Source organism: Antennarius striatus, chromosome 4 (genome assembly GCF_040054535.1).
Source record: "Antennarius striatus isolate MH-2024 chromosome 4, ASM4005453v1, whole genome shotgun sequence".
NCBI classification, from domain to species: domain Eukaryota; kingdom Metazoa; phylum Chordata; class Actinopteri; order Lophiiformes; family Antennariidae; genus Antennarius; species Antennarius striatus.
The window spans coordinates 25,689,287-25,703,535 of record NC_090779.1 but is presented as its reverse complement, the minus strand read 5'-3'; the positions used below and the strand labels follow the sequence as shown (position 1 = coordinate 25,703,535).

The 14,249-nt window shown below is 49.1% G+C and overlaps 1 protein-coding gene across 1 annotated transcript; it reads right to left on the bottom strand.

The window, feature by feature from the left end:
• Positions 1 to 1,010: 1,010 nt before the first annotated feature.
• asz1 (ankyrin repeat, SAM and basic leucine zipper domain containing 1) lies at positions 1,011 to 14,241 on the bottom strand. Its single transcript, XM_068313255.1, has 15 exons — positions 14,039 to 14,241; positions 13,522 to 13,675; positions 13,044 to 13,236; positions 11,432 to 11,522; positions 11,216 to 11,338; positions 8,693 to 8,804; positions 6,261 to 6,372; positions 6,025 to 6,159; positions 5,836 to 5,927; positions 5,198 to 5,270; positions 4,881 to 4,937; positions 4,637 to 4,749; positions 2,872 to 2,977; positions 2,581 to 2,694; positions 1,011 to 1,297 (listed from the first exon to the last, which is right to left on the bottom strand). Exons 3-15 carry the CDS (start codon positions 13,086 to 13,088, stop codon positions 1,151 to 1,153), a joined length of 1,320 nt encoding a protein of 439 aa, XP_068169356.1. The 5' UTR covers positions 13,089 to 13,236; positions 13,522 to 13,675; positions 14,039 to 14,241; the 3' UTR covers positions 1,011 to 1,150.
• Between the last annotated feature and the right edge of the window lie 8 nt (positions 14,242 to 14,249).

The window sequence follows — 14,249 nt, the reverse complement described above, 5'->3', positions numbered from 1 at the left end:
TGAGATGAAAGAGAAACGGAACGGTCCCGGAAACATTCAGACCGGGAGTGATCCCGGGGAAGCTGAACCGTTTACATCACGGTTTCCAGGGCAACCAGGCGCGCTGGACCAGGAAAACAGGCGGGATGGGACGGAGGGGGAAACGGTCACGGACGAGTTTTCACGCAGTTCGTGGATTAAACGCGTTTTGCGCGCGGGTGACACGTGAACGCGGATCGGGACTCACCACCAGGACGCGCCCGCGCCGGCCAGCAGGCAGCAGAGCGCCGCGGGCAGATAGAAGCTCATCTTCTGCCCCCGTGGCTCCTTCACGGGGGTCCTTCACGGGTCCGGACGGAGCATCGCCCCCCCCCCAGTGGGGGAACGGATAAACCGGCGATGAGGCTTTAAAAACGGGTCCGATCTCCCGGTAGACGCACGAGCCCGGACCCGTCCGGTTCCGGGACGCAACGGACTCTGGGCGGGAGCCTCGGATGTGTCCGTGAACGGGGGGGTGGGGGGTGGGGGGTGCGCGGTCACGAGCACCGGCGGGTTTTATTGGACGGGATGAACCTGCAGCGACGCGCCCACATAACAGGAGACCCCGTGACCCCCCCCCCTACCCCCACCCACCCGCCGATGCGTGTCGTTCAGGATGGTTCTAGGTTCTCTTCTCAGACCCCCCCTCCACCGGCAAACCGGATTTCCCTCCGTGATCCGTGTGGAACAAACCCGTGGGCCGGTTCCGGATCAGTGGGTCAGAGGTCAAACCCAGGAAGAACAGGCGTCACTCAGAGTCCAGCTTCAGCTGTGAGCGTTTCCATGGTGACGTTGGATCAGCAGGTGGTTCAGGTCACAGACAGACAAACGTATGAACGACTGTTTATTTACAGGCTGAACGGATCAGAACATAAAACAAGCATTAAAACTGAGGGCTCTGACTCCTCAGCTCCGTCCTGGGGGGTCGTCCATCAGGTTCGTGTCCCGCCCCCACAGGACGCCCCCAAACATCAAAACAACCTCCTGACGCTTTAATCCCAAATCCCAACAAAGTTTCTTCTTTTAAAAGTTGAAAATGAACTGAAAAAAGGGCGGAGCTGGAGGCGGGGTCAGAGGAGGTAACAAACAGAACAGCCAATCAGGCGTTGACCCCCTGTGAACAGTGAACCAGTCACGAGCAGGTGGGGGTGGGCGCGGTCGCTCTCCACAGGATCAGGGCTCCGACGATGCCCACTGCCACCCCAGTCAGGACCCGAGGCCACCGGTCGCCATGGGAACCTGGTGCAGGAGGGTGGGGGCAGTCATCAGCTGTGTTCGTCTGAGGGAGGGGACAGAGGAGAGGTTGAGACTGTAGCGCCCCCTGGTGGGTCACATGATCTGAAGCTTCACAGACTGACACACACAAGATGATGATGGTGATGATGATGGTGGTGATGATGATGGTGGTGATGATGATGGTGATGATGATGATGATGGTGATGATGGTGATGATGATGGTGATGATGGTGATGATGATGGTGATGATGGTGGTGGTGATGGTGATGGTGATGATGATGATGGTGGTGATGGTGATGATGGTGACGATGATGATGATGGTGATGATGGTGGTGATGGTGATGGTGATGATGATGGTGGTGATGGTGGTGATGATGATGGTGATGATGGTGATGATGATGATGGTGGTGATGGTGATGATGATGGTGATGATGATGATGATGATGGTGATGATGGTGGTGATGGTGATGGTGATGATGGTGATGATGATGATGATGGTGATGGTGGTGATGATGATGGTGATGGTGATGATGATGGTGATGATGATGGTGATGATGATGGTGGTGATGATGGTGGTGGTGATGGTGATGATGGTGATGATGATGATGGTGGTGATGGTGATGATGATGGTGATGATGGTGATGGTGATGATGATGGTGATGATGGTGATGATGATGGTGATGATGGTGATGATGGTGATGATGATGATGATGATGGTGATGATGATGATGATGATGGTGATGATGGTGATGGTGATGATGGTGGTGATGATGATGATGATGGTGATGATGATGATGATGGTGATGATGGTGGTGATGATGATGGTGATGATGATGATGGTGGTGATGATGATGGTGGTGATGATGATGGTGATGATGGTGGTGATGATGATGATGGTGATGGTGATGATGGTGGTGATGATGATGGTGATGACGGTGATGGTGATGGTGATGATGATGATGGTGATGATGGTGGTGATGATGATGATGATGATGGTGATGATGGTGATGGTGATGATGGTGATGGTGATGATGATGGTGATGGTGGTGATGGTGATGGTGATGGTGATGATGGTGGTGATGATGATGGTGATGACGGTGATGGTGATGATGGTGATGATGATGGTGATGGTAATGATGATGATGATGGTGATGGTGATGATGATGATGGTGATGGTGATGATGGTGATGATGGTGATGATGGTGATGATGTGTGTGTGACATATATCTATCAATCTATCAATTTTTAATCACATTTTTTAAATTAATTACGATTGTAACATCAGTTCTATTTTATTGATCGCCTATCGATCAGTGATCAACAGACCTGGACGATCAGGTTGTGCAGACAGATGACGTCCTTCTGCAGGTCTCTGGTCTGGACCACCAGCTGGCTGCAGGCCGCCTGGGCCCTCTTCTGAGGATCCAGTGAGAAGACCAGCTGGAGGAGGACCAGAGGAACCACAGCAGGTTTAGATTAGATTAGAGGACCAGAGGAACCACAGCAGGTCTAGATTAGATTAGAGGACCAGAGGAACCACAGCAGGTCTAGATTAGATTAGAGGACCAGAGGAACCACAGCAGGTCTAGATTAGATTAGAGGATTAGACACCTGTACCTGAGAGGATCTGGTGGGGAAGCGTCTGATTACTTCCTGAAGCATCTCTGACAGGGAGCAGCACTGTTCCTTCACCCCCACCAGGAAGGTCAGCAGCTCCTCAGTCCTGTAAGGTCACACACACACACCTATCACAAACACACACCTATCACACACCTATCACAAACACACACCTATCACACACACACACACACACACCTATCACACACACACACCTATCACACACACACACACACACACACACCTATCACACACACACACCTATCACACACACACACACACCTATCACACACACACACACACACACACACCTATCACACACACACACCTATCACACACACACACACACACCTATCACACACACACACCTATCACACACACTCCTTCAGATGGTCAGATGTGCAGACAGACGGACCCTAACCCAAACCCGGCTGCACCACACTTGGTTCTAACCTTACCCCTCCAGAGAGACGTGAGCAGGTGGCTGAGCCCCACCCCCACCCCCACCCCCACCCGTGACCCCCCATGTGACCGATGGGCTGACGTGAACCTGTCCTGACGGTCCTGATGCTCTTATCTCAGTGTTCTCGTCTGAGCAGCCCCGTCCCGTCCTCCTCACACTCTGTCAGAGGAGCGTAAACACTGTCAGGGGCCCGGGGGGGCCCCCCGCCTCCCTCCTCCAGCTGTTAGTTTATCTGGGGGGGGGGGGGGGGGGCAGACTGATGGTGCGAGCCAGTGGAGCGCTGGGAAAGAACCCGACGTGGAGATCCGATGGAGAACGCTCCTGTGTGGGACACACCTGAGCAGACCCCCCACCCCCACCCCCCGGTCCAGGAGCAGCTCTCCATGAGGTCCGCTCCCCCCATCCGGTGGGTGGGGCAGGAGGAGCCTGCAGCCCCCCACTGCTGAGGATTCATGAGGTGACGGGGGTGCAGAGCGACGGCTCCGTTTGGCCCCCCACCGCTCGGACGACCCCCCCCATCGCCTCTCACCTTACAAATCATTACAGCTCCGCTTAAAGCATTAGGACCTGGATCAGGACGGGGGCCCAGAGGTGGGGGGGTGGACCCCCGAGATGTTCATGAGACTGATGGACAACTTCCAGGAGAGGAGTATCCCTGGGGGGGTGGAGGAGGGCTGGGCGTGGGGGAGGGGTGTGGCTGACGAGTGTTTGAGGCTCCTCTCTGTTCAACACCCCCCCACAGTGATTTCTGTCCCGCTTGGATAGCAGGAAAGATGTAGAGAAGAGCTTGTAATCAGATTACTAACAAGGAGGTCAGAGACGACATCCTGTGACATCATCACGTCTGTGCCTCTGGCTTCAGAGATGTGTACCTACAAAGTTATAAAAGTAAAAATTTGACCTTGACCTAGTTTTTCAAGGTCAAGGTTGTGATCTAATTTTCATCCCCTTTCCTCCCTGAATTCAACGCCTTTTGTTCCGTCTTTCTGTTTTATCCGATTCCTGAGATATCTGCAAATTTTTTTACAAAAGTTTAAATTTGACCTTGATCTAGTTTTGTCAAGGTCAAGGTCATCATCTCACCTTCATCCCCTTTGCTGCCTGAGTCATGTGCTTTTTGTTTCATCTTTCTATCTGAAACGGTTGTGAAGATATTTGGTGGACGAACGGACGAACACTGACATTACATCACCGCTTCATGGGATGAAATAATCCTAATCTCATGATGCTGTCTAGAGAGGGAAGCTGGGGGGTCTCCTGAAGCTGGGGGGTCTCCTGGAGGAGAGCTGCTGTGTGTCTTACCCGCTGTCTGCAGGAACCAGCTCAGCAATCGTGTCCAGGTCCACTTTGTTGGGACGCATCAGCTGCACGGCGGCCAGCAGCTGGCGTCGCTCGGCGGCGTCAGCGACGCCCAGCTGGGAAACAAACCAGTCATGTGACTTTACTGAACCACAGGTGAATTTTCACAATAAAAGTATGTTTCATGTTAAAAAAAAACACTGGAATGGAATCGACTCTGGATGATCCAGACACAACAAAACCATACCTTCTGCAGGTCCTCCTCCTCCATGGTCAACAGGATGCTCCAGGTGATGCCATTTTCCTGTGTGTGTGTGAGTGGGTGTGTGTGTGTGTAGGTGTGTGAGAAACGGTACAAACAGAAACATGAGTCAGCATTTACTGAATCTGAGCACCTGCACAGGTGTGCCTGCAGGAGGCCCCGCCCTGCATTGACAGTAACCAATAAAGAATGAGTATTCTATTTTTGTAGTTCTACAAGTAGGATGAAGCTAGTGTTTCCATGACGACACAGAACAGACGACACACACGTTGTGTGTGTGTGTGAGTGAAACCTGGACGCACCTTCACGACGTCCACCAGGTGTCCCAGCTGGAGGCCGTGCAGCAGCAGCCAGAGGTCATCACACACACGACCTCTGTGGAGGGCAGAGGTCATGTGACCGACACTGATCATTCCACATCAGCAGTAACACAAGTGAACGGTGCACATTAGTGAAATTAAGATTACAGATTAAATCAGATTGTTCTTCTTCAGGGTTGGTGTGGTGGAACCCAAACGCTGGCCTGAGGTTCAGGTTCAGGTCCAGGAATGAGGGTCTCCTCACACCAGCAGCTTTATTTGTTTTTCAAGTCTTTGTATCTGACAGGAGAAGATCTGAACTGTTTCTGGTGGGGGGGGCGATAAGCGCCCCGCCTGAACAGACCACACCATCAATCAAGAGGATTATTATTGTTTATGTCTGGATGAACAAACGTCCAACACGCCTGACCAGCAGGCGCTGCTTCACCGAACGCCCACCGGGGGGCGACACACGACGGTCAGACAGCAGGAACATGGAGGGGTGGGGGGGCAACAATAATTCTATCTATCACTGAAGACGAGTCTGTGATGAAACTGAGGAGGCCTAGCTGTCAGGTCAGGTCAGATGTCCCATGATGCACCAGTAGGTGGTAAAGGAACCATAACCAGGACAAACTCACGTGACACAGCTGCTCTCAGAGACCTGAGGAGGGTTCTGCTCCACGGGGGGGGCAGCAGACACGGGGGCTGATGAGTCCAGGATCCTCTCTAGCTGTTCACAGACAAACGGGTGATGAGGGGAGAATAGAAACCAACGAGCCCCACGTTAACATGAGTCCAGGGGGGCGTCAGCGGAGACTCACACACACCTGTGTGTGTTGAGACATGGCTGCCAGGTCCAACAGGCTCTGGCCGTTCTTGGTCTTGATGGTTTTGTCGGCCCCCAGATGGAGCAGCTTGAGAACCGCCTCCTCGTGACCAAACTGCACCGCCAGCGACAAAGCCTGACAGCAAGCAGGTGTACGACCAATCAACACAAAGACAAGCATTCAAAAGGTCATGTGACCAGTATAGTTCTTGGTGGTTTTGGATGAAAAAAACTCACCGTGCACCCATTTGCACCCTGGGTATCAATTTCCGCTCCGTGGAACACCAGCAGGTCGATGACTTTACAGTAACCGTTCATGGCTGCCAGCATCAGGGCCGTCATTTGAAAGCTGGAAAACACACGAGACAGAAAGAACAGAATGGATGGAAGGAACACGGAAGACAAGACGGGAATCAGAAGAAACTAAAGAACTGATGAGATGCAGGAACGGAGAGCAAAGTCCTGAGAAAAGACAAAGAAGGGCTGAGAAAGATTAACAGGAAAGAATGGGTTAAATCTCTTTAAAATAACCTGAACTGCAGTGACAGTGACAGTCCACCAGGGGGCAGCAAACATCTTATAATACAACTAGTCACGGAGGAAAAGCTCCAGCCTTCTATGGATAGAAATAAATAATAACAATAAAATAATAACAATAAAAATGACACAACAATAATAAAATAATAATAATAAAATAATTTTAAAAAAAAAAATTGAAATGACCAAATCTTGTGTTTTTGAAAATTTTCTAAAAAAAAAAGAGCTTCAATGGGGGTGGGGAGGCAGTAATAAATCCTTGCAAACCACCACCAGGGATAATAATTGTAGGGTGACGCCCTCTGACGCCTATGGACAGGACTTCCTGTCACCACACACACACCTGAGGGCCGTCTGTGGTGTCTCATCAGAGCGAGGTCGTATATTACCTCTGAACCCTCTCTTATCTCCTCTGACTCAAAACTCACAGGCGTGAAAAATACGTCCATCACCAGGCGTGGGAACGTCCGAGGGCCTTTTACTGGAAACCAGGTGTGTGTGTGTGTGTGTGTGTGTGTGTGTGTGAGGTTTCACTCCAAACTGAGTCCAAAAAGAAAAACAGATTCCCACCAAGAGATGTTTTCACACACATTTTGATTTGATCAGGTTGAAGATGTTCACACGTGACTTTTTGTGGAGGAAAATAAATTCTCAAAGCACTTATGGACAGAGACACACACACACACACACACACACACACACACGATCACATCTTTACTTATCAATGCAACAGATAGTGTCGCTCATTTCTGCTCTCACGTTGTCATTTACTGGGTTTTCCCATGACACACACACACACACACACACACACACACACACACACACACACACACACACACACACACACACACACACACACACACACACACACACACACACACGTGTCCTTCAGACTGTCAGATTTATCCAACACAAATCCTTCCAGGTGTCAGGACAGTAAGAAAAATGACTTCCAAAAATGTGTGACAGCAACAGAGCAAACACCCCCCCCATCTGACTGAGGGCTACACAAAGCCAATCTGTACCAGACAGTGTGTGTCCGAGGACAGGGATGCCCCCACCACCGGAAAAACCCAGTGTTTGTGTGTCCAGAGACGCTCCTCTCACCAGTGAAGGAAGCTACAAACGACCTGCCATCAAACGAAGGTACCTGGTGTCAACCCCCCAGCAGTGATCACACCAGAACACAGCTCAACACCACGCCCACGTTTCAGGCAGCGACCCCACATCCTGCGGCATGACGAAACGACACATGAAGCGTGTTCACGTGGACGACGGGACCAGCAGCTAGTGTTCATCATGGGTTCGACGCTCCGACGTGACAGTCTGAACCTTCACACGCTTCACACGGTTTGCTGCCGCGTCTCACCGCCTTAAACCCCCCAGGACGGAGGGGTTTGCATGTGGAGCCACCCCGCCAGCTTTAAAGATGCTAAACAGAGAAGCCACTGAGGACCGAATCCTCGCTTCGACGCAGCAGAACGCCGCAGATGGAAACAGTCAGCGTGTTTGGAGAACCAGCATTCTTTCTCACAAGATGGAATCTCTTTCACCGGGATTCAAACATAAAACCTGCTGTCCGCGACGGCCGATGGATCGCCAACATCCCCCTCATATTTATGCACTTTTATATTGAAGTACTAGAGAACAGAAAAGTCTGGGTCAGGCTCTCCATGAAGTTTCTATATGTCAGATGTGAGTCAGACACCATGGCAGCTCGCTACAGCTAGCTCGCTAAAGCTAGCGCAAGACAACACAGACACGCTTTTCTCCAATGATTGTGCAGCAGACGAACTCAACTGGACGTCAGATGTGCTGAACAAACTGGTTTTCATTTAGTACCTGCTCCTCTCAGGTTTATCCTCACACAAACACTAAAGGTCAGTGAAGGTCACGCCAGCGCCACACGGACACGGACGGAGCAGCAAACAGCAGTGATGTGTGGAATGTCCTCCTGCATGAAAGCAGACCCCCCCCCCACACACACACACACACCCAACTGTGTTTGTTTGTCTGTCTGTCGCTCATGTAAATGCCATAACAGGACATTCCAGATGAAAACACTGCATGGAGCGCCGGGCTGCAGAACGCCACCACATGGCAGCTAAACCACACACACGCACGCACTTCACCTGTTCACCGTGTTGAGGTCGGCTTGTCTGGAGAGAAGAAGCTCCACACAGCGACAGATCTTGTCTTCACCCGCAGAAGCTCTGATGCAGGCCATGAGCGCCGTAATGTCATCTGCGCGCACACACACACACACACACACACACACACACACACACACACACACACACACAATCATGTTTTGTAATCATGTAATGTCAGTGTTGGTGTGTTCGTCCGTTTGTCCACCAAATATCTTCACAACCGTTTTAGACACATGACTCAGGCAGCACAGGGGATGGAAATGAGATGATGACCTTGAGAAAACAAGGTCAAGGTCAAGTTTAAAGTTTTGTACATTTTTTTGCACATATCTAAGGAAACGGATAAGACAGAAAGACGAAACAAAAGGCGTTATATTCAAAATTAGATCACAACCTTGACTTTGAAAAAGTAGGTCAAGGTCAATTTTTACTTTTATCCCTTTTTATTAAACATGTCTGAAACCTGATGAGATATAATCACAAAACAAAAAGCAACATTTTCAGGAAGCCTTTTTCTTTTTGAGTTTGTGACATTTTTAACGATAATTCCGATGAGCCGACTGAAGTGGGCGGGGCTTCTGTCTCATGATGGCGAGCAGACGTGGTTCTTCCTGTGCCCGGCGATGCAGCGCTGCTTATCCTGCATCAGGAAGCGTGGCTTCATGGGAGCCCTTATCTCTTATCTCCTCCTGATGAGAACCGCTGCTCTCCATTCCTGCTTCGTTCCGCCAATGAGTCCCCAAGCTGTGTGTATCCCACAATGCATCTGTGTGTATTGTGAGAACATACCCCTGCATCTGCATATGGCTTCCTGTGTCTCTGCAGCTGTGTGTGTGTTTACGTTGTGTACATGTGGCTTCGCTTCCACTGACGACTGGAGTAAATAAACGACGTCTGATTGGCTGAGAGGCTCTGATGGCGACGTGGCGACCGTTATCAATCACCCGACGCCAGCAGGACGTGACCAAACGTCATCCTCATGGGTAATTGCTTCCTTCACCTGCCTGGAGGTTCAGATGTGGACGCCGTGTGGTTCGGTCCACTCAGTGTGACGTGACGGAGGGGAGAATGAATCACCATGACGACAGCAGCGGATCTAAAGGCGGCTTTTGGAAACATCAAGGAGGATTAAAACTTACAATTTGGTTCCTTAATGATCAATTTTTTTGTTCAACACAAAATATCGACTGCAATGGAATGAGTTCAGATTGAAAAAAGACTTACGAGCTTCAACCAAGATAACAGTTCATGTGGACTACTCACTATTTATCTTTGGGGGGGGGGCAATCAGAGTTGTGATTGTGAAAATAAGAGCACTAACTTTTAAACTGTCCCCCTGAAACAGACACGATTCGTTCATCGAGACAGAACGTTTGACATCCACACGTTCATTAACACGGGACAGTTTTCCGTTTCACCCAGACTGACCTCAACCCAACAGATGCATTCAATTTCTCCTGCTTTAGATGGGGGGGTACTGGGTGGGGGCTCCTGTTTGGCGTCATCACCATTAAGTAATGTCAGATGAAGGCCTGACTGGTGTCCTGCTCTTTGGCTGCAGCAGGTGAGGAAATTGAAGAAAGGTGCTGGGGGGTTTTGGGGGGTGGGGGTTGGTTCTACACTATGCAACAGGACTGTAAGGATTACGTCTGGCTCTACGACGTCCATGCCTGCAAAGGATCAAAGTTTCTTTTTAAAGAACCGAGGGTGATGGAGGGGTCAGTGGGGTTACTTTTAACTAACCCGGTTACAAATATCCATCAAAAACAGGTTTAATTTCAATATTTTCTGTTTTACATTTGTATTATTTTATTTTGAGGGACTCACTAATACTGGATTTTTTTCTAATATTTCAAATATTACAATTACATTAACCCCTCATTCCTCGTGGTTAATGCGTTCCAGGACCACCTGCAAAAAATAAAATTCCGCAATATAGCGACAGACTATTTCTATTGTTACTTACGGTAATTTAAACGTTCATGAACCCTCGCCACACTGACATTAAACTACAATTTTGGATTCCCCACCAGGAATTGTTTGGGGTTTTTTTGTAGCAGTCAGAAGAAACCTTAAATCTTCCGTAGCACAGAAATGGAATTATTTTAAAAGTATTTGTATTTTTAAACCACTACTTTAATCAACTTCTTTAAATTGAAGACACACCCTTGTATGTAAACCTGTGTGTTACTGTTTTAACTATGAGACTTTTTTTTTACCGGCTTTAAAGGTCTACACCCAGAAACGTGTGGAAAATGCATTTTTTCTAAATAATTTTTTAATGTTTCATCATTTTCCTCAACTTTTTTTTTTACACTGCTCACAGAGAAAACCTTTCGATTTGCTTTTATACCTATGAAGCAAAAAATAATTGTTGGTGGTATTTTTGCCAGTAACAATAAAACAATTAATCTCATCACTGATTGATCGGCTGGTTGTGCTCCTGGCGCCGGGCCCCGGGGTAGCCCCCTCACCCACGAGTCCAAACGGACCCCGACTGACCTTTGCTGTCGTTGGCAGATGCTCCTCTGTCCAGCAGCACTTTGGCCAGTGTGAAGTTAGCAGCGCTGACGGCTCTCATGAGGGCCGTCCCTCCGTGGACGAGCGGTGTCTCCACGGCAACGCCTGTCACACAACCAGAAGAAATCACATCAGGACCGGCGTGGATTCAAATAAAACAGAGACAGGGCGTTCGCTGGTGGAGGAAGACGTTCTCACCGCCGTCCAGCAGCTGTTCGACCGTCCTCACGTCTCCCTCGCTCACGGCTCGTGTGAACGTGGTCACATCGAGTGGAACGTCATCTGGGATCTGTGACATCACAACGTTAACAACATCATTTTATAGAGACGTGTCAGGATGGAGGAAAATTTTTTTGATGTATTTTTACATTTTATTTACTTATAAAATTAGTAAAACCTGACTGTAAATAATCTGACCGGGTTTTAAACCTGGATTATGTGACGACTACTTCCTGTTTCATGGTGAATGACGTCACGCCACGCCCATTCTTTCAGAATGTTTCTTCAGAATAGAAACAGTTTTCTAATCACATAAAAATACACCTGTTTTATTTTGTTGAGTTGTGTAGAACATTTAGTCCCATAAAAACAACAACAACAACAACAACAACAACAACAGGGCTCGTGACATGTAGAGTTCGGGCTGTCATTCAATAAACCGCTAATGCAAATGTTGTGCTAATGCTAATGCTAATGCCAGCCTGAGCGGCTTTAACTCGCTTCTGTTTCCACAGCTGAAACACTGGCGTCTGAAGTATTTTTGTTAATTATTACTATTGTTTCTACTTTCCTGTTAAACGTCATAAAGCTGCGTGTCAGCTAGCTAACTAGCTAGCCCACTGGCTAACGCTAGCATGTAAGCATCTCACCGTGCCGCCAGAGGCGCGTGTGTCTGGACTCCAGTCGAACCAATCATCGATGTCCGAGTCGCTTTCATATCCCGACGGTACCCCCGCGGGCCGCATCGTGACTGTTTAGCAGCTAATAGCGGCTAACAGAGGCTAACAGCAGCTAATAGCGGCTAATAGCAGCTAGCCGACACGAGTGTATGGAGTTTAACAGAGACTCAGGTACTCAGGCGCGCCACCACCGGCCACGCCCACACGGCATCAGCCGGGAGTGGCGCGTGTCGAGTGGCGCGAGAGTTCCAAATCAGACTGACGTCACCTTTGATCACGTGTTAATCACTAAAATCAAGGTTTAGTTTTGTTCCTGCAGCCGCTTAATCCGCTCCTCGATAGAAACGTCTGAAGTCAAGCCTCAGCTACTTCCGCCCAGCACCGGAAACACGCAGTTTAGGGTAATTCTATCAGCCATCATCATCCATCCATCCATCCATCCATCCATCCATCCATGGAGAAGAGATGTCGGATGGATGGATGAATGGATGGATGGATTGATGGATGGATGGATGGATGATGGATGGATGATAGATGAATGATGGATGGATGATGGATGGATGATGGATGGATGCTCCAGAGCGTGACAATGTCGGCGCGCAGTGACCCTAAACGTCCAGCAGAGGTCAGTCTTTCCTTGTGATCGTCCTCATTCATCACCTCCATCGTGAAGATGAAGATGAAGATGAAGTCCACCTTCATCACCACACGCAGATGATGATCACACGAAACTGAGCTTTAAAGAAGAAACTCATTATCACCGGAATTCCTTTTCACTTCCTGGCATCAGTCTAATATAAAAAAGTGAATTTCCCAGTTTAGGATCACCTAATCCAATGTAATGTAATGTAATCTAATCTAATCTAATCTAATCTAATCTAATCAGTCATTTCAGGGTTTTGAACTCACACACTTCTCCCGTGAGGCCTTCGTGCTGTGACGTCATGACTTTCCATTTGCCTGTTTGACACCTAGATGCGCACACTTTTGCGCATTTTGACTGAAAACCATCGAATCTGAGTGAAGCGCGTTGGATCCCCGCGTCACCGTCTGCAGACATCTGGTGTCCAGGCCGGAGTGAACCCTGTTCTCTGTGCTGTCAGACTGTTGGAGGTAAACATGTTCATTTAAATCCACTGAAAACCTGGAGCTGTGTGTTCACTCATTAACTGTGTGTCTGCAGCGAACAGCTGATCTGAACACACACCAACAACCTGCGTCTCACACCGACAGTGTTCAAATGCTGACAGCAGAGATAAGAGTGTGTGTGTGTGTGTGTGTGTGTGTGTGTGTGTGTGTGTGTGTGTGTGTGTGTGTGTGTGTGTGTGTGTGTGTGTGTGTGTGTGTGTGTGTGTGTGTGTGTGTGTGTGTGTAGCCGCTCAGACTTACCGCATCTCAACATTTAATCTGTGTTCCCTCCTGGAATGTCTGCAGGTTTTGATCCTCCCTCTTCTGAAACTGTGCGTAACCTGAAACTGATAAAAACAGCTTCATTCGGGTGTCCTGAACTGTTTCTTCTTCTTTGTGGGCGATAGGGAGGCAGCTGACATGAGGGAAATAAAACACACACAGCTCAGCATTAAAAAATATGAAGATTCAGGCGCGTCTTTATCTCATTCTCTCATTCAAACCGACGTGAGAAAAAACACTTTCAGCTCTCATCCATCATCACCTTAAAGTAAGGTGCCCCCCCACCCCCTTCCCTTCCCTTTGGGACAGCTGCGGTGTGTTTTCACTATCACCTTATGCTTTTACACCCTGACTTGATTAAAGTTGCCCCAGCTCCACCTCCCATTTGGAACGTTTTTACGCATGAAGTTTTGGGAATTATTTATTACCCCAGAAGGGGTTGAAATGCGCAGCAGCATGTTGTCGCTTTCTGGGAGCTTTACAAACTTATTTTTACTTTAGATTCTGAAGTTATGGAATTGCCCCCGGAGACTGTCCTGGACCCCTCCCGCTCCACGCATCGCCCGGGGTGGTGCGCGGATCGATATCCAGAAGTGACCTCATCGGGTTCGCTGGCATCCCCTCCTCTGCTTGTTGCCACAACACGCAGCCTGAGGCTCCTCGGCGTGGAGATGACGTGTGTGTCCGCAGGTTCTGGCGAGCCCATA

Coding starts and splice junctions, on each gene's coding strand:
- asz1 (XM_068313255.1), bottom strand. CDS start 13,088: ATGGAAAGTCATGACGTCACAGCACGAAGGCCTCACGGGAGAAGT. Junction 8,805..11,215: donor ATCTGCCAACGACAGCAAAG/GTCAGTCGGGGT, acceptor GTGTGCGCGCAG/ATGACATTACGGCGCTCATG. Junction 5,271..5,835: donor TCTGAGAGCAGCTGTGTCAC/GTGAGTTTGTCC, acceptor TGCCCTCCACAG/AGGTCGTGTGTGTGATGACC.